Source organism: Ochlerotatus camptorhynchus, unplaced genomic scaffold, assembly GCF_037179485.1.
Source record: "Ochlerotatus camptorhynchus isolate MF236.1 unplaced genomic scaffold, CSIRO-AGI_Acam_v1.1 ptg000257l, whole genome shotgun sequence".
Taxonomy (NCBI): Eukaryota; Metazoa; Arthropoda; class Insecta; order Diptera; family Culicidae; genus Ochlerotatus; species Ochlerotatus camptorhynchus.
The window spans coordinates 2,890,557-2,911,671 of NW_027040747.1; the positions used below are offsets into that span (position 1 = coordinate 2,890,557).

At 42.7% G+C, this 21,115-nt stretch overlaps 2 protein-coding genes across 2 annotated transcripts in view; both read right to left on the bottom strand.

Annotated features, from left to right (window-relative positions):
- The window catches only part of Lrt (Leucine-rich tendon-specific protein), a 114,300-nt gene that overhangs the window by 4,984 nt on the left and 88,201 nt on the right, over nucleotides 1-21,115 (bottom strand). Inside the window, exons 2-3 of the mRNA XM_065226627.1 lie at nucleotides 4,464-6,297; nucleotides 4,304-4,398 (exon numbers count right to left, since the gene is read on the bottom strand). Coding sequence (XP_065082699.1) covers nucleotides 4,304-4,398; nucleotides 4,464-6,297 — 1,929 coding nt within the window. The remainder of the gene's footprint in view (nucleotides 1-4,303; nucleotides 4,399-4,463; nucleotides 6,298-21,115) is intronic.
- LOC135705051 (lysozyme c-1-like) lies at nucleotides 14,165-15,565 on the bottom strand. The gene is made up of 4 exons (XM_065226610.1): nucleotides 15,150-15,565; nucleotides 15,004-15,092; nucleotides 14,588-14,651; nucleotides 14,165-14,457 (listed from the first exon to the last, which is right to left on the bottom strand). Exons 1-4 carry the CDS (start codon nucleotides 15,298-15,300, stop codon nucleotides 14,318-14,320), a joined length of 444 nt encoding a protein of 147 aa, XP_065082682.1. The 5' UTR covers nucleotides 15,301-15,565; the 3' UTR covers nucleotides 14,165-14,317.

A 21,115-nucleotide genomic window follows, 5' to 3' on the forward strand; every position in this document is an offset into this window, starting at 1 on the left:
TCCCGGCGGCTGTAAATTTCGAATGCCATCAGATGCGTTTCGATGCTGTCTTTGCTTTGGAACTCCATCACCTGTTCGAGGGGATCCTCTAATCGGGTCAGTTTGTCCAGCTTCTGGATCATCGCCTTGGTTTGTATTCCACTACTTATTGTATTCTTCCTTTAAAAAAAAAATACATCCGAACTGTCAAATGAAATACGTTGCCAAGCATGCCAGTATTCACAAGCAAACAAAAGTCAGTACGGTGACTGGCACTCTCTTTACTGCTGGCACAGCTGCGGCATACGAGAAACACACTGAGACAAATTTGGTACAAAATAAAAGTATAGAGTGACCACCCCTCGCCTATTATTCACGTTTACTCCATCGATGCAACCCCTCTGGAACGTGTTCAGTCCATTCGCGATTTGGGTGTTATAATTGACCACAATCTGAGGTTCAATGATCATATTTCTACCATAAAGGGTGTCCACGATGAAATTGCCACACTATGAAATTGCTCTCACTTTTTAACCGTTGGGTAGAATTTAATGAAAATTTGGGTGGATTTAGTTCATAGTGCATTATTTACATCCTGCAAGTTTTAAAGTCCTGTGATCAAAACTCGCGGAAATGGAGTCGTAAGAACAGCTCGTGCGTGATAAAATCTTGCGCATTCATCACGAGAACAAGGATCTCTCGCATCGTTCCATCGCTAAAACGTTGGGAATCGCGAATTCCACGGTGTCGCGAGTGATTAAGCGGTTCGAGGAACGGTTGACCACCGATCGGAAGCCCAGAAGTGAAGGAAAAAGTAATCCGTACAACACCAAAAATCACAACCGCGTAGTTGGGGCCTTCAACCGAAATCCGAACGCCTCCGTTAGAGATGTGGCTAAGAAGCTGCACCTAAGCCGAAGTTTTGTCCAGAAGGCCAAAACTAAGGCTGGGCTTCGAACGTTCAAGGTACAAAAGGCCCCTAATCGCGACGAAAAGTAGAACAAGTCCGCCAAAACCCGTGCCACGAAGTTGTACCTCAACATGCTGACGAAAGTTGAATGCTGCATCATGGACGACGAAACATATGTGAAGGCCGACTTCAAACAGATCCCCGGCAACCTGTTTTCACGGCCAAGGATAAGTTCAGCGTTCCGGAGCATGTCCGCACTCAGAAGATGTCCAAATTTGCGAAGAAATTCCTGGTTTGGCAAGCCATCTGCACGTGCGGGAAGCGGAGTGCACCTTTCGTGACCCAGGACACGATGAACGGCAGGTGTACATAAAAGAGTGCCTCCAGAAGTGGCTGCTTCCTTTCCTGAAGACCCACAACGTCCCAACAATCTTCTGGCCGGATTTGGTCTCATGCCACTACTCCAAGGACGTGCTGAAGTGGTATGCGGACAATAAGGTCAATTTCGTGCCGAAAATGTTCAACCCTCCCAACACTCCGGAGCTCCGCCCCATCGAGAAGTACTGGGCGATTATGAAGCAGCACCTTCTTAAACGACCTAAGGTAGTGAAGACAGTCGAGGAACTGAAGAAAGTATGGGTTTACATGCAAAAAACGGTTGATTCACAGGTTGTGCAGAATCTTATGGCACGGGGTTAAGGCCAAGGTGCGGGCATTTGCGTATTGACTGTAAATAAAATACGAGTAAAATGGTAAAATGAAGTTTTATAGTTATTTCTCAATCCCTGAAAATTTGATGGCAATCGGATGAAAACTCGAATTTTGCGAATCAATTTTGTGTGTGGCAATTTCATCGTGGACACCCTTTAACAGCTAAAGGTTTCTCTGTTCTAGGATTCATCCATCGCAACGCTTCGCAATTCACTGACGTTTATGCGTTGAAAGCACTGTTTTGCGCGTTGATGCGTAGTATTCTCGAAAAAGGTTCTCCAATAAGGTGCCAATATCATGCGGCTGAAGTGATTCGCATTGAACGTTTACAAAAACAATAAACGAGTGCACGGGTGAACTTTTGTTCATCTACTGAAAAAAAAATTGACACAACAGCGGGGCCCTGTTTACTAAAAATGAACACATGAATAATGCTCCCGCAACATTCGAAAAGGGCCTATCAATTGTAAATAATTTGCTAGATCCTTTTCACGAGAACCGAAGTACGCCCACGCAAACCAAGAGCACTATCGAGAAGGGGAAAATTTCCTGTGCTCGATGGTGTTGTTAGTTTGCGTGAGCGTATTCGGTTCGCGCGAAAAAGGCTTAACAAGTTTTGTGTATATAAGTTGATAGACCCGTTTCAAATGTTACGTGAGTATTATTCATGTGTTCATTTTTAGTAAACAGGGCCCCGCTGTTGTGTCACTTTTTGTCGAGTGAGTGAACTCAAATCCATCCGTGCACTCGTCTATTCGTGCGATTCGTTCTCCGTCATCTTCCGTGGAACGATCCTGTTCATCTTTCTGAGGCATGCTGTCAACTTATTGACCTCCAGTTGCTATCAGCGAGACGCCTCCAGACACAGCGGATGTTCATATTTGACCTTCTAAAGAACAACTTCGATTGCTCGACCTACTTCAGCAAGTTTAATGTGCCCCATCGTCAACTTGGAAATTCGGCCTTACCCAACTAACAATTTTCACAATGTAAACGCTTAAAGGAGCAGGATCCAGGGTTTGGAAAAATTTAATAAATTAATATTTTTAAGATTTCATGTTTAGACAATTGTATGATCCTGGATTAAGAAATGTCTTCAAGACTGAGTGTTTTGTGCCGATTATTGTACTTATAGATTGTTGACCACTGTTGTACTGCGGGAAGAATATATGTTCATTTATATTGTATTGCTGTTCAATTACCGACCTCGCTGGGCCCGCCGACGGTAGATTGGAATCGAAGAGTTGTGCAGTAGGTGTCGAAAAACTAGATTTTGAGTTTGTCCGTTAAAAAGACATACTTTTGGAAATCGAGACTTACAGATACCCGTGCTGTGACTGCGATGAGGTCTTCCTTGCTAGTGTACTGTGCAAAAATGATACAAATGATAAGAATGATACCAATTCGAGTGGTTCTGTTCGACTTGTGTCGGTAAGGAGAGTTCGATCAGACAGTCGTTAGGAGCATCAGGTCAAACTCGGATTCATCCGATGGTTATCGATCATCCAGGAAGTCAGATGGAAAGTAGCGGGAAAGGGGTCGGTAAGGTAGCGAGTAAGGACATATCTTCGACTAAAGGTCACATTAGTAGGGCAGTAGCGCAAGATGAAGATCAGGAGCAGGAAAGTTCACACGATGAAAAGCTAGATGTGACAACAGAAAAGTCAGAAGACCACACTAGATTCTAAAACGATCTTTTGAAATCGTTAAATCTTGGTTCAAGTCTACCCGCGCGCGTGAATCCGATTCAGTACCGAAGAGTAGCCGAATGGGAAAAGTGTGATCCGGAAAAGTGCCTGTGCACCGTCGGCTGAGTCAACTCGAGTTCGTGCGCTGAGAGAACTTCGAGACTTGGAAGAAAGAAGCCGGTTGGAAGAACTCGAGGAGGAAAATCAGCTAAAAATCCTCGAACTCCAACGGATGTGGATTGCTAGATGGAAGAAGGCGCTCGAGCAACGGATGGAGCTGACACAAATTATCAACGGTTCTAACGGCGAATCAGATTCAGTGGCCGAAGTTGATTCGATGGACATCGGAGAAATGGACCCGGAGAAGCAGCTCCCGAAGAGTCTAGGTGCGGTTCGCAAAGATCCAAAGAAAAGGTCCGCCGAAAATGATCTACATGACCTGTTCGATCGTTTCAAGGAACTACTGGAAGATCGGAATGGAAGTGAGCCCCTGAGCCAGTACCAGGAAAGTCCACAATAAATAAGAGTTCAATTCTTTTTGCGAAGCCAGGACTGCCTCGCCCGTTTTTCGAGAAGGAGTCGATTCTCGGTGGTGGAGACTCCGAAGGTGATAAAGTTGTTGCGGAGGGACCAACACGGCTCCAGATATCGTCTCGACAAATGTTTCCGAGGAGCATTGGAATCTTTCTGAGAAAAAAATACACGGTAGGTAGTCATTATGTCAGTAATTTTAAGGAATTATTTTAACAATAAATATTAAAAATTCTAATTATCAAACGTATCCCATGACGAGTTAAAGCTCACTGCGTATGACCATTTCTTTGCACGGTTTGACAGTTCTTGGCTTTACTCTTGGCGTGACTCGTTATACACCGACACTAGTACGTACTGGTCCGTAATGTGAAACTGTAACCTCTACTGGGTCCAAACTCACGTGAATTTTTGTGAATTCCGAATCCCGACACCAGAATTACTCACCCAAATAATTATACAATGTATACTATACTATACATACCTTAGCTCACTCTGCAGATCATAGGCTCCCACCAGTTTCGTTAGGAAAACATAATCCGTTGCATTTGCCAGCTCTGGCAGTTGATTACAGGACACCTAAAATACAAAAAAACACCAATCAGACTTTCGATTTAACAAGCTCATAAACCGTCCCAACTCACCTCCGAATTATAGAGGATATTCTCCGGATCATCATCGTGAAATACGTACACGAACCGACACGAGTACTCATCAGTCTGCATCCTCCAGTACAGGAAAACGTCGCTCTCATCGGTAAAATTGATCCCCTTCAGTTCCACATCCGCACTGACCTCCCGAATGTAGGACATATTATTCTTCAGCTTCAGCATCACCTCGATCGTCTTGAAAAAGTTCTGATCACTCGTATCCTTTGCGCCGTTGCCACCATTGCAGTTCATCGATTCGGTTGCTATTTGAAGCAGTGAAGCTCCTTCCAGATGAGGCGGGGTGGCACATACCGCTCCCAGGACGTTCTGCGAAGCGATCCTCGAGGTGGAAAGCCACTCTACGAACGGTTTCATCGTACAATCGCAAGCCAGGGGGTTGTTTTCCAGGGAAAGACTGTGAAGTGTGGATGCATTCTGGAGAGCATTCTGTGCGATGATGGAGATGTCATTGCCATCGAGCCGGAGCTCTTTGAGAGATTGCAGTGGGGCAACAATGTCGGTCGTAAGAGCTCGTAGGAAGTTGTGGGTGAGATCGAGGACTATGAGTCGCGGTAGGTGTTTCAGGGATGATCCGGAGATGGAGACTATCCCATTTTGGCCTAGATCTAGGACTTGGAGAGATGCCAGCCCGGAAAAGGCGTGATCCTGTAGGACATCAATTTGATTGTGGCGTAGGGAGAGCATCTGCAGTTTTGCTAGTTGTTCCAGGGCGCCATTTTGAATGCTGGTAATTGAGTTTTTGTCCAACTTCAAAATCTCAAGGCCTTTGATGATCGGAAGGGTAGTATTCTTCAGCGGTCCTCGAATGGTGTTGGATCGAAGATCTAATTCTCTGAGGTTTAGGCATGCTTCCAGGGCTTTCATGCTTTCTGGCGATTCTCCCAAACGATTACCGTTCAGTTTTAGATGGATCAAGTTCCGAATAGGAATGAAGCTTTTGGGAGCAATAAGTGAAATCTGATTTTCGCTCAGTTCCAAGAAGGAGAGCTTTGGAACTGAAATGAAATCTGTGCTTTGAATTGATTTGATCCTGTTGTTCGATAGGTCCAATCGATCGAGCTGAGGAAGTGCAGCCAGAGATTGCATTGGTACTCCAGTCAGTGCGTTGTTTGGTAACCCCAAGGTTTGTAGGGAGTTTTTGATCCCAGCAAACGTCATCCTGTTAACTCGTTTAATCTCACCGGAAGATATCACAAGACCCTGTAGCGACACGCCTTCGAAAATATTCGCATCACTAATAACGGTCACATTCTTGAGGGTGCAATCCAGTAGCGACACCGAGTACCGGGAAGCTCGCAAGCCTTCGGCAATCAGTTCCAGCCCATGAAGATCGCCTCGGCATCGCAGCGTGTGAGGCATATCACATCCACATTCCAGATTGGAATTCTGGGTGATGTTCGGACACTGCCAGTCTCCCAAATCTATCGCTTGGGTAACTAGAGCCGACTTTTTCTCGAATCGCTTCTTCCCCAGCTCCGCTTTGTTCACATACTTCAGCGTACTCCAGGTAACTCGGAAGGCTTCCTTGGCGCTACCTTGATCGCCGGTCGCTGGTTTTGTTCTTTGGTTAGTTTGAATATTACTGCTACTGCTATCACTACTGTTACTATTGACTAAAAGATCGCTGGGAACTATCCTAACTATGGTAGACTCTGTCGCCGTCGGTAGCGAAGGGGAGCTTTGGTCCTTCTGAGGGGTATTTACGGAAAATCTTGGGCCTCCACCGGCGATTCCCGCTGTCATGAATTCGGCTCCACAGGACGAGGCAGTCAGCTGTAGCAGGACTAGACACAGGATGATTTGGAACCTGAGAAAAGGGAAAAGGCAATAATTTTGGGTTAGATTTGGTTTGCAGTGAGGATAGTTTGTATCTCGTGTAAATCAACACTTTTTTACTTTTTTTTGAATTGGATTGTTTGTAGAATAATAGTAGTAATATTAAAGACAATGGGATTAAAATTAAACGATACGGCCGTGTTGTTCTTGTTCATATGAACAAATTTGCTGAAGACAGCAACTTTTAATCTATATTCGAGCAGAGCGTACCCCATTAGGCATTAATACGTTTAGCATGCGTGCGTTAGGCATAAATAAATAAGGGATAATAGTAGTTAAGTATGTTTTTTATATATTGCCAATTCAGAGAAAAAAAAAGCATTTGGTGTCATATTTGACAACCGAAATCGACAACCGCCACTGACAGCTGCTTTAGAATTTCGAGCATTGAACCAACATCTTTCCTTGAAGACCTTGTTTGTATGAATACGCATAAAACATTACAAAACAATAACAAGTTAGATGGAAGTTTGCAAGATAAAGTGTAGAAAGCAGAAGCTATTTTATTTAAAAAGTAACTGAAAACTGCCTGCCAGCGCAAACGTACATGATCCTTCGACCAACCTAAGGACCTCTATACTATTTCATTCAATGGTGGCACCCCTCTTCACAGTTGTTTCGTAAATCGTGCATTTACAGGTGCTTCTGGCACTGCCTGAGTGATAATCTACTGATTGTCCAGCCAATCACGTCGAAAACATCAACCAGTCCATTCCAACCTCGATTCTGGCTTCAATTGAGCATTCGGTTAATGATATTTATTTTCCGGTTGTGATTTTTGTAGTCTATTACGGAAATGTGGTTGTGTCTATACAATTTTGGAATAATTGACAGCTGGGGATGTTTGTTATTCTTTTTTGTGCTATTTCAACAGTTGGAAATTCGTGTAATTTTCAATAGTGACCTATTGAACATTGATAAAGTGTTCGATTCGTAGAAAAATTTCCAATTGATTGGCTTGTTTAGAATTAAAATCCATCCGCTATTTGCAGAGTTATAAGTAGTCAAAACCTGACCACTTTTCGTAACGCGGTCGATTTTGTTTTTTTTTGCAATTGGGGGTTCAATTATGTTGCCGAAAGACGTAATCCTACGTCAAAAATTATAAAAAGCTTAACTAAAAACAAAGGCATATACATTAGAGTGGTTCAAAATATCGATTTGCTCTTCGAAGCTTAATCGATTCTAAATCAGGTCCTGATTATTCTCCCAAAATTTGAGCTCATTTGGTTGCGATCTCATACTGCACTGGCTGCACTCCCTTTGAAGTTTATATGGGGATTTTTATTGGCTAAAGTGAACTTTATGTTAGTCTTTCGCCATCATGATTTACGTATAAGCTTTCGCTCTGTACTTATAGAAAGACTGGAACCGAACCGTGAACCTTGCCATGGACGTTAAAGAGACCACACACATATTTTTTTCGAATAGTCTCATCTATTACCTGCAATATTGCCGCATGATATTTTTCTATATGCCCTTTTCAAAAATAAGGTTGGATTCAAAATGGCGATATGAAGATGCAAAATGGCATTGTCGGTCATAAGGAACGTTTCCGCAAATTTTCAACCAAATCAAAAAATACAAGAATAAACCGATTTGCGAATTCATGGGGAAATGCTCTATACAGCTTTCGGGACCGCTGCTTTGCCGACGTGTTTTGTTTGTAATCTCGGTTCGCCACCTTCACCTTCTTAAATTTCGACAACCCGGCTCGTTTCTTGGCCCACTGCACAGTAGTATGGGAGACATTGAGCTTGCCAGCGACGTCCCGGATGGAGAGGTTAGGATTCCGCTTGTATTTCACCGCCACCTTCTTCGTCGTCGCTGCCACGTCTGGATTACGATTGCTGCCGCTTCCAGGCTTCCTGGTGGTCGACAGACGCTCACCGAACACTTTTAAAACGTTTGTCACGGTCGATTTGGCCACATCCAGCAATTTTGCCAACTTGGCGTGTGAGAACGTCGGATTATCTTGCCACGCGAGCAAAATTTTGACACGCTGCTCCTCTTGCTTGGACGTCATTTTGAAAACTGGAGAGCAAACGGTGAAAACTCATCATAGCAACCATTATATAAGAAAGATTTTCACGTCGGGTTGTATTGGTGCTATATGTGAGAGCGTGTTAGTGAATATCCGAGGAATATACATAACAAATCGATGTCAAACTCATTTTGACAGATCTACTTTCATACATTTTTTAGGTTAGCCAGAGGAAAATAATAAACAACTTTACCCGGCGTTACTCCCGCTAGTGTGAGAGCGTTAAACGTCACTAATCTCTAACACTCAACTTCCAACTGATCGACGAGTTTACGTAGACGTTGACTCAAGTCCGCATTGTCCTGCGTAGGGAGGTACAAACTGACCAATGAGCTTTATTACCGAGATGAAGCAATCGTTTAAGTTGTGTGAGTAAAACCCCTGTACGATACAAGAAATTAGTGACGTCACTACTTGCGTTTACGTTGATTTTTGGGTTTACTAATACAACAATATTTCACGATCTGCTTCACCTCTCTCTGTACCTCATTGCAATCTGAAGGGAACCGGGAAGGGAATTTCAATGCGAGCCGCAACTGCAATGATATCTGTTGATAGTTTTATCGGGAGAAGGAGACTGACCTGTGTATTCCAAGAGCTGTCGATTGATATATATTTGCACCTACCGTGAGTAGCCAATGCAATGGTATTGGCCCTGCAACGTTTTGTCCATGTAGCTGCGGTTCGTTCTGTGAACCTCTTGTATGGCCAGGATGGTCGGAGATTTGGAGCGGATTAAGTCCTCGAAGTCGTGTAGGTTGTGGAAATAGCCGTTCATGTTCCATTGTAGGGCTAAACTGGTTTGCTTCAGAGTAGGGGGTCGGCTGCCAGTCATTGGGGGCCCGATATGCAAACTATTGCTGGGTACAGCTGTATCAGGTGGGGAAGTCAAGGCTCCATCGACGGGAAGTATCGACGAATTTAAAATTTTGTTTGAGGTGATTTGTATAGAATTTAGGTTTTCAAACTTATTTGTGATGAATTCAAAATAGAACTGTGTGAAAGTTAATGATGTTAAAGCAAATTCATGAGAACATTTCAACAGTATCCAAAAGAGATCTATGCAAACTTTCAATATAATTAAAACATAGACAAATGTTGCTGTATTTGTAATGGCTTTTACTTAGTGATTCTGTCGGCACAATTGCATTCGATATTATGGATAGTTTGAATGATTTAAATGTGTATCGCACAACTGGGAAAATTTTCAAAATTTCAGGAAAGTTTGGCAGAAATTTCAATTTTGATAAAATGACGCATTTTAACGTGACCTCTTCGGCCTAATCCTAATGGGCAGAAGGACTTTTGAAAAGAAAACACGCCGATTCATAGTGGAAAATGCGAAAGAAAAACTTGTATTAACTTGCTGACAGAAGCACTCGTGGTGCGAAATACATTCATAATGTGATTTAGGCAGAAGGCTCATAAATTATACCCCAATACTCCTCCTTAATGTATGCAAACTCCAAGGCCGATAGCTGCTCGCAGACGCTGGAACGGTTCCGGAGTTAATCCTTTGGTAAGGATATCGGCTTCCTGCTGCTCAGTTGGCACGTACTTCAATCCGATGCTTCCTCTTTGCACCAATTCCTTCACGAAGTTGTGTTTAACATCGATGTGCTTCAGCTTACTCCAATCCCTCGATTCTTCTACCACCTTGATAGCAGATTGGTTGTCCTCAAAATATAGAACAGGTGTCTTTATCTGGAAACCCAACTCGGTGAGAAGCCGCACAATCCATATTCCTTCGCAAGTGGCTTCACAAAGAGCTATCAACTCAACCTCTGTTGACGAAAGCGATACAGTCCGTTGTTTTCTGGTCGCCCATGTTGTTGTACATCCGAATACTTTGAATAAGTGTCCTGAAACTGATCGCCGGTCGACAATGTCATTCGCCCAGTCGGCATCACAATACGCCACCAGGAAAGCTGCACTATCATCGCCGTTGTATTCCAGTCCGACATCCACAGAGCCCTTGACATACCGCAACACACGTTTCAAATATGTCCAATGTTCCTCTGTCGGACAGCTTTGGAATTGGCTAAAATAGTTAACCGCAGCTGACAGATCTGGACGAGTGGTTAACGTTACATACATCAAGCAGCCTATTAACTCCCTGTATGGCTTCGACGTACGCTGCGATTCCTCTCCTTTCTCCAGTCGAAGGCGACTCTCCATCGGAACGGAACTTGGCTTACACTCGGACATGTTGAACCGTGCTAGCAGATCCAGTAGATACCTTTGTTGGCTAATCCGCAGAACTCTCCGCTCAATGGCCCTTGTAATTCTCATACCAAGGAAACTCGTCACCTCTCCAGAATTCGTCATATCGAACTCCTTCGACAATGAACTCTTTACCGCTAGAATATCCTTCAGCTCGTGTCCAATCACCAAAATATCATCCACGTACAGGATCAAGAAAATCTTCATTCGTCCATCGCCACGTACATACAAGCACTGGTCACCATTCGTTCTCCGGAATCCAAGCTGTGTGACGAAACGGTGGAACCTATCGTTCCACGCTTTCGAAGCCTGCTTGAGACCATAGAGAGATCGATTCAGTCGGTAGACTAGACCATCTCCGCGCTTGAACCCCTCAGACTGAGCCATGAATATTTCCTTGGTCACATCTCCATTGAGGAACGCTGTCCGAACGTCCATTTGATGGACCAGCATTCGCTCCTGATTGGCGACAGCTAGCATCATCCTCAACGTGTCCAACTTCGCGACCGGCGAGTAGGTCTCGGTATAGTCAAATCCGAATCGTTGGCTGAAGCCGCGCGCAACCAATCGAGCTTTGTATCGATCTGGTTCCTGGCCTTCTCCAGGTTTGATCCGAAAAACCCACTTACACGTGATTGCTTCTCGCCCGTTCGGAAGCTTCATGAGCGTCCACGTTTTATTCTTCAGCAGCGAGTTCATCTCCTCCTCGACAGCTACTTTCCACTTCGACCAGTCGGGTCTCTTCTTCAATTCAGCAATAGTACTTGGCAAGTTTCCGACGTACTCCATAGCACCGAGAGCGGTGTCATCCCGTCGCCAATAGCCCTTGCTGGACTTCTGTTTGTCAGGAACGCAGCGGTCTGCACCGCCTCTCCCCAGAACGCACGATCAACTCCAGAATCAAACAACATCGAACGGGCTTTCTCCTCCAACGTTAGATTCATTCGTTCGGCGACGCCGTTCTGTTCCGGCGTGTAAGGTACCGTATACTCCAGCTTGATGCCTTTTCCCTTGCAGAAAGATCGCAACTCCTTGCTGACATATTCTCCACCATTGTCAGAACGCAACCGAGAAATCATCACCCCGAACTTTGCTGTCATTTCCGCTTCGTACTGTTTAAAGCACCCTGCTACTTCATCTTTTGACCGGATCAGAAACACCACAGTAAACCGCGTCCAGTCATCGATAACAGTTGTGAAGTACCTGTCACCATCCCAACCAGTTGGTGTTACTGGCCCACAGACATCGGAGTGGACCAGCTCCAGAACCCGACTCGAACGTCGCTCCTCTCGCAGAGTGAATGGATTTCTGGTTTGCTTCGCTGCCATGCACGGTTCGCGAATAACCGAAGATTTGTCACCGCTGTAACCCTTCATGCCTTTCACCATGCCATTCTTCATCAAGCTCGACAGGTTCCTCTCGCCAAGATGGCCGTAGCGGCGGTGCCACAATTCCGTCGCCTTGCAAATCTTCCCCGAAAAATATACAGCATCGCACTCATCTTGTGTGTAGAATTTTAACACGTAGAGTTTCTCGTTCCTTTGACCAGTAGCCACGACCACCGAATCCTTCAGAATCTCAACCTTGCCTTCTTGAAACACCACCTTCATTCCAGCCGATTCGATCTTGCTAATCGAGAACAAGTTGCACCGTGCCTCCGGAATGTAGACAACACCAGTCACAGTTGCATCGATAGTTTTATCGCCGATCACCGACACAACGGGAACGTCGCCGGCATATTTTGCCGTCACCCATTCACCACTCTTCGCTACGGCAATCTTCATGGGTTGGTCGAGCAGCTCCAGCTTCGAGAAAAGCTTTCTGTCGTTACAGATGTGTTTGGTGGCCCCCGAATCAATAAACCATCGGATTTTGTTTTCCTGGCACAGCGACACTTGGCTATCCGTGAGGAACATCACACCGCTTTTCTTGCCCTCAGCAACGTGAGCACTAGACTTACCGGAGGATTTGTTTTCAACTTTCTTCCTCTCAGGACAGTCAGCAAGCTTATGTCCCTCCTTCTGGCAACCAAAACATCTGAAGACTTTCTTCTTTTGCTTTTGTTTGCGACCTGTACTTCCAGAAAACGCCGCCGAGTCGTTCTTCGCCTCTTTAGCATCCGATGCTGCTCCTTTCCGCTTGATTTCCTCGTCGAGAAGACGGCATTTTACGAAGTCCATCGTCAGCTGCTCTTCCGGTTGGGATTCAATCGAAGTAACAACAGCATCATACCATAGAGGTAACTCTAAGACCACTGGGTCCCGAAGAAAATCATTATTATTTTTAACTCACTCAGTACCAGAACAACGGTCCCAAGCAGTCCCAAGCTATTTCACTCACCCCTGCATGTTCTGCATGAATCCACACACCCCTGATGTTATCTGTCAAACTTTCATAGCGAATCAAAACAAACATAGTGTAGTAATAGAATTTCAACTAGAATAGGGTACGTTAATCGTTTGCTTGGGACCAATAGGCTACTAAAGTGGTGAGCCAATTTAAAATCGTTAGTTTCGTATTAATTGTTGATCATACTGCGATCCGAGCGAAAGCAACAATCGACACACGGCATCGATATCATTCTTGTACATCCGCATCATTCGATCAAATTTCACGAAATGCTCCTGCAGCGATCCAGACGTGTACCGTAACTCATGCAGTTGCCGATTCAGATGCATCCGCTTCGCTACACTCTTCCGTTCGAAGATTTTCACGAGTCCGTCCCACATCTGCTTGGGGGTTGTTTTTCCTTGCAGGTGCTCCAACTGATCGTCGTGAATCCGAGAGACGATCATCGATTTGCAGTGTTTCTCCTTCTTCTGCCGTTTCTCCAGGGCTTTCCTCTTCTGTTGCTGCACTTCCGCCGTGTCCGCATCTTCGATTTTCAATTCCGCCACATTCTCAATTTCGTTCTCGATGCATTCCACCAAGTCGAACTCCTCCAACAAGGTCAGCATACGAAATTTCCATGCGGGGAAATTCGTCCCGTCGAACAACGCCACGCGGTGGCAGACTTCCTTCTCGTCGCCCATTCTTTGCACTCGAAATAACGACCGAAAAACTTACAATCCGACCGATCCGCGACCAGTAACCGTTCTTAGGCCCATAACCTAATGGGCAGAAGGACTTTCGAAAAGAAAACGAGCCGATTTATAGTGGAAAATGCGAAAGAAAAACTTGTATTAACTTGCTTACAGTTGTTCGATTGTTTTTTGTTTTTTACATGACTGACAGAAGCACTCGTGGTGCGAAATACATTCATAATGTGATTTAAGCAGAAGGGTCATAAATTATATCCTAATAAATCCCACTCGGCTAAATAGCAATTGTGATAATAGCACTTGGCCAAATGGCGTTCAGTCTGTTGGCATCTGGCCTAATCCTTCAGCTTTAAAAAAATTGTTTTGCCCATAGCAACATTGATCTATCAGCTAGTATCTTTTTGATGAACGGTTTTTAAGGTTTGACGCCCGTCCAAGTATAACAATCATATACGTATAAACATTCGAATGTGATAACATAAGAAATAAAATCATATGCTGAAGTCAACAATTTATTACAATCATTATTTTCCGAACATCTCCCAGCATCGCTGTTGACTCATCCTTCTATTTACACTTCTCTCGAGACACATTCGAGTCCATTATTTGCATAATCCGTCCCGCCGACTTCCGACTTTTGGTGTTTGCATTTTGAAGCTTCCCCTCCTCTGTCTCCCGCCATCTCACTTCCAACACATGGAAATATCCGGTAGTGGTTTCTGCTTGCACTTGTTGACCCATCCCTTCCAGTAGGAGAAACCTTGATCCTTGTATATGAGCTTAGCACAATCAATGTCATCGGAAATATCATCGTTCAGGAATGCTGCCGCAGCGTGAATGAAATTCAGACATAAAGAACCCTAATTAATCATAAGAAACAACGTTGGATGGGAGACCGTCCCTCCTTTCTCGGTAACGATCAGCAGGAGATAAGACTCGTAAGTGGACCTTACCTTCACAGTTTGTGTTGCACTTTCCCCCCTTACGGCCCGCACGGCACCACTCCTTGCTGTTGATCTGTTTGAATACATAAAAAGTGAGGTCGGTTATTTGAATAAAGTAGGGTAAATGCTCCTATAGTTGCGGTACGTTAAATGCGTTAGGTTCCTATAGTTGTGTATTGAGTCTCCATGCACAACTATAGGAACCTAACGCTTCTAACGTACCGCTACTATAGGAGCGTTTCCCCTACTGTGTTACCTGACGGATAACGAATATACGTTGCGTACGAGTACCCCGAAAACAACGTATGACTCGTCTAATTTTGCATAGCATTTGCAATGTAAAATTAGCCGAACTATACGTTGTATTCGGGGTACTCGTATACAACGTATATTCGTTATAAGTCAGGTAACACAGTAGTACTTACCTGAAAGATACCATAGCTGGTAGTCTTGTTGTCCAAAGTCACCTCCTTCGATGTGTCGCCGCCACTTTCGGCATTGATCATGCAGATCCCTGGAACAGTCAGATGCCTTTAAAGTTAACTTGGTTGGATTGTTGCCCTTCACTTACAGTTCGAAATCAATGTCCTGGAAATCTGCTGACCATCCAGCAGCTTTACCAGGGGACATTTTTGGTACACCTTCGCCTCAGTCGGCACCGAATGCATCGACAACAGCAAGAAGACGCAGCCAATGATAATGAAGTTTGTTCTGAACGCCATCTCAAGAACCCTCTTGCCAGCGATGAGCAGCCTACCAGACTGTTTGGCTGTCGGATTGTATTACCGTAATTATGAACTGTAACAGAACCGGCAGAGACGTTACTCCATCGTTTGTTTATGTACTAGACCCGTATAGCGATTGCGAAACGATTCACCCCGTTGACCTGCTGTTCGCGCTACAGAGCCGATGCTAAAACTGCATCGACAGTTGATTATGGTTATTGCGCTTGTTTATGATATTGTTCTAGGGAATTCCGTTTTTTTATTAGTCTGGGTGAGCCCGAACAAATGGAGCCGCCTGACTACGAATTAAATTTATTCTAATGACTGCCTTCTACGTCAACCGGGATTGATTATGGATTGATTGAAACCCTTTCAGAAGAAAGCACTGATAACCTTATAAGAATCTATATTAATGTTTTAGACACTGCATACAACGCTTTTGATTACTTACACTGCACTATAGCTGGGCTCGTTCCAGACTAAACTGAGTGTGAGGCGCAAATTTTAAAATATATCGTGTGCAAATGATCTTGAACCGGTTGGTACACCTCTCTCAGCGTAGGGGAACTAGGGACAAGACGGTCACCCTAACGATAGTGCGTTGTTATATGAGATTCCGTGTCTTCATGTATCAACACTGTAATTAAAATTAAACCCAATCAGAAAATGTTCAGATTTTTTTCAAAATGTCATGTCGTTCCTGCTCTACGGGGCAAGGGAGCCACTCTTTTGAGACAAAAAGGCCATAGGTCTAAAATGAAGTGAAACTGATAAATGTTCATTTATAAACAACAACTTACTATTCTTAAGCATCCCAGCAACTGCTTTTATGGTTTATTTCACTAAAATGTTGACTTAACGATTTTTTTTTTATACAAAACATATAAACCAATGTAGGGGTGCCAGTCTAGAGTAGTTAATTTTTAGGAATATAGCTTTTGATCAAAAAAAGATAATATTTAATAATTTATTCTTATTAATGTTTCAATCAAACATCAGGAGACGAACCAGCCCAGGGCTGAAAGTCTCCTTAATAAAGATATAAAAAAAAAATCAACCATCAATAGTAGCGTCTTAATGCAGAAATTGTGAAATAAATATTTGATTTTCAAAACATATTGAGGGTGGCACTTTTGCCCCGGGTGACCTTCTTGCCCCTAGTTCCCCTACAAAACACAAGCACGTACACTTTGAAACAAACAATCGCTTCTAATAAAATGATGATACTAAAAAAGAGCTGGAATATCGCTGGTGTGGGAACGATCAATCGGCAGACGTTAATGTGCGTTGATTGAAACCATGTTCACCTCTGTCCCGGGCTGGCTGAGGGGTTTCCCCAGAATTGTATGATGGCTAATGATTGGCTCTGCCAAAGATTGCTGCGCTGCCTGCAAGTGCGTATCACAAGTCACAAGCGTGTCACTCACAACTCCACAACAATAACAGAATCCTCTGCATCGGCGTTGCCAGGACAGTTACTGGAATTTGCCTAACTGCAGGGGCTTACACGTAACGTGGGTAGATCATCTTTTTATGGTACGTTACGGGATGTAAGATTTACCACCGATTCCTACTGTGTTACCTGACTTATAACGAATATACGTTGTATACGAGTACCCCGAATACAACGTATGTTCGTCTAATTTTACATTGCAAATGCTATGCAAAATTAGACGAGTCATACGTTGTGTTCGGGGTACTCGTATACAACGTATATTCGTTATAAGTCAGGTAACACAGTAGTCTTGACTACTTCAAACTAGGGGTACAGGATTTTTCAGTAACCAAAGGAACACATTTTTGTCCTTGTTACTTTTTATGCCTTGTTGATAATGATAAGTCCTCGGGTTGCTTGGACCGAGGATGATCTTGAAACAAGGAAAAAATGAGTTAATTAGTCTCCACCTATGTGATTCCTAATATTCTATAGGCCTTTTTAATGCAGCACCAACGTAGAGTGCACCACGCGAGTTCGAAAAGAAACGTCAACCAAACCGTTTGTTTACTTCAGAATAACTATTTTTCACAACGCAAATTAGAGCATTTTTAATTCAATATCTTGCCAATTTCCATCGGTAATTGTCTTATTGTACGATTTTTCCCAGATTTGAACTGATTTGTACCTTAACTTTTGGCAAATCAAAGTTGGCACTCGTGGAGAATAGAAGAACTATGAGAGTGATGATGGTTTCAGAATTTTCCACGGGGAGGTATACGAGTGCAATCTTAAAATGCTTTTATTTTGCAAATGGAGCATTTTATTTAAATCTGGTTGCTGCTACAGTTGTAGAAAAGCTGAAATCTATGTCTACACATAAAAATCTGAAAAGATATTATTTTTTCTATATTATATGTCTATTAAGTAGTCCTTAAGTTTTCTACCAGCGTAGCATTAACCAGATTTAAATAAAATGATCCATTTGCAAAATAAAAGCATTTAAAGTTTGCCCTCGTATACCTCACCGTGTAAAATTTTGAAACCATCATCACTCTCATAGTTCTTCTATTCTCCACGAGTGCCAACTTTGATTTACCAATTCACACACAAGAAATCCGGAAGATCATAACCACTAAGGCACTTTTCTAATTTTCCATTTTTCTCAACAAATATATTCCTGAACACCAGCAGGATCTTTGCAAAAACGTTACAGAATTAAATTTTTCAACTGTAAATCAAGTTTTGGAGCATCTCTAATAAATCAATTTATCAGGAAAAGTAAAAAAGTGTTCCGTTTCCTGTATCACGGTAGACATTTCTGCTCACAAAACTCTTTCTGACGTTTTCCTATTCATCACCAGAGGCTGAATCGATCGTTTAGTTTCTATTAAAAAGGCGTATTCGTTGTTCCCTAGTTTGAAGTGGTTAAGACTAGGGTTCTGATGCATGGTCATTATCGGTGTCATTGCTTATTTTTGCTAAGGAATCCAATTTTGACTGACAAAGAGGCGCTCCTTTGGAGGGTGTTTCAACACTCCGAAGGGTATAAATAGCGGGACCTTTCAATTAGATGAAGGCAAGAATGACAACTGTATCAAAACCAAATACTTCATCATTTCTCAATAGTGATAGAGTAATACGACATGCACTAAACTAAGTACACACTTAATCTAGCTCGGTAAAATTTCCAACATTTACATTTACTTTTCTTGATATCTCTTCAAAATATCTGTTTGTTAGCTGATATCTCAGCTTGTTATTTGTTAGCTGAGTCTCGGCAAATGTTTTACTGAATCTCAGCAGAAACTGCTCGGCTGTTGGAATCTCGGCGAAAAAATTTAAGTGTGTATACGGGATATACACTGAAGCCTCCATTTACGAAACAAAACGGGGGTTCGTAAATCGAATGAGTGCGTAAAAAAACCTCGTTATTTGGGATTTACTTCGTAAAAAGAAAACTCGTTATGTATTTGGGATTTACTTCGTGAAAAGAGGTGTTTGAAAATATTGTCAAATACCCCACAATATGGGTATTTTTGGAATCAGGGTGACGTGTAGGGACCGGAAATCGATGTCTGACGCCATTTTGAAATCCAAGATGGCGGCTTCCGGTTACAGAAAAACTTGGAAATTCTGTTAAATACCCCACAATATGGGTATTTTTGAAATCGGAGTGACGTGTAAGAACCGGAAATTTATGTCTGACGCCATTTTGAAATCCAAGATGGCGACATTGATTTCCGGTCCCTACACGTCACTCCGATTCCAAAAATACCCATATTGTGGGGTATTTGGCAGAATTTCCAAGTTTTTATGTTACCGGAAGCCGCCATCTTGGATTTCAAAATGGCGTCAGAAATCGATATCCGGTCCCTACACGTCACTCCGATTCCAAAAATATTCATATTGTGGGGTATTTGGCACAATTTCGAAGTTATTATCTTACCGGAAGCCGCCATCTTGGAACTCAAAATGGCGTCAGACATCGATTTCCGGTCCCTACACGTCACTCCGATTCCAAAAATACTCATATTGTGGGGTGTATGACAGAATTTCCAAGTTTTTATGTAACCGGAAGCCCCCAACTTGGAATTCAAAATGGCGTCAGATATCGATTTCTGGTCCCTGCACATCACCCTGATTTCAAAAATACCCATATTGTGGGGGTATTTGGCAGAATTTCCAAGTTTTTATGTAACCGGAAGTCGCCATCTTGGATTTCAAAATGGTGTCAGACATTGATTTTCGGTCCCTACACGTCACTCCGATTCCAAAAATACCCATATTGTGGGGTATTTGACAGAATTTCCAAGTTTTTCTGTAACTGGAAGCCGCCATCTTGGATTTCAAAATGGCGTCAGACATCGATTTCCGGTCCCTACACGTCACTCCGATTCCAAAAATACTCATATTGTGGGGTGTATGACAGAATTTCCAAGTTTTTATGTAACCGGAAGCCCCCAACTTGGATTTCAAAATGGCGTCAGATATCGATTTCTGGTCCCTGCACATCACCCTGATTTCAAAAATACCCATATTGTGGGGGTATTTGGCAGAATTTCCAAGTTTTTATGTAACCGGAAGTCGCCATCTTGGATTTCAAAATGGTGTCAGACATTGATTTTCGGTCCCTACACGTCACTCCGATTCCAAAAATACCCATATTGTGGGGTATTTGACAGAATTTCCAGGTTTTTATGCTACCGGAAGCCGCCATCTTGGATTTCAAAATGGCGTCAGACATCGATATCCGGTCCCTACACGTCACTCCGATTCCAAAAAATACCCATATTGTGGGGTATTTGGCAGAATTTCCAAGTTTTTCTGTAACTGGAAGCCGCCATCTTGGATTTCAAAATGGCGACAGACATCGATTTCCGGTCCCTACACGTCACACCGATTCCAACAATACCCATATTGTGGGGTATTTCACAGTATATCCCAGTTTCCCAAAATCACAAAAAAAAACTCGTTAGGTATTTGGAATTTACTTTGTACAAAGAAAACTCGTTATTTGGGATTTACTTCGTAAAAAGAGGGACGTAAATTGAATACTGCGTAAAAAAAGACTTCGTAAACGGAGGTTTCAGTGTACTACAATAGATCAAATTACTGGTCGCAGTGGTATTATGTCCCGAACAGAGGAAAAAAACTACGGGGACTTTCAGGGGGCTGTAGTCCCCTCTATAATTGTTACTACAACTTACTTATTTTCCTGACGCATAATTTTTTTTTTCGCTAATTACCTAATTGAGTTATTCGAAAAATAAATTTAGCACCCCTAAGATTTTTCTTTAGTTACGCCAATGGTCACAGGACATCTGGTTCAGTTGAAATATAAAATCTGTAAAAATCTGGAATACTCTGAAAAAACTAAACAATCAACAACCACGTATGAAAACAATATTTTTCAAAATTATTTTCCCGTCAAAGTTTGTTTTAAAATAATACTATTGAATTGGTGTTCCAATTTCTCGAAAAAAAAAGTTCAGTGCAGTCATCTATTTTTTTTTATTGTCAGCATGTCAATTTCTGAGTGTTTCAAATATTTTAGGAACATCTCTTTTCAAGGCAATGTTTTGCAAAATTGATATTTTTTAAATTTATTTATTTGCACAGGCTCAATAGAAAAAACTTTACAGTGCCATGTTATCATTTGCGTTATACATAATTAATGTCTTAAATCAAGAGTTAAATTAATTGTACCGCATACTCACGGTCGTCTTCAGGTTAGTGGATGGGATGAGGGAGAAAGAGGTACACAAAATACAAACTAAACACAAGGTTAATCAAACTTACAATCTAAGGTTAAAATTCTTCAAGAAAACATATATGAGTTTCATAAACTCCAGATCAAGACTCAGCACAATACAA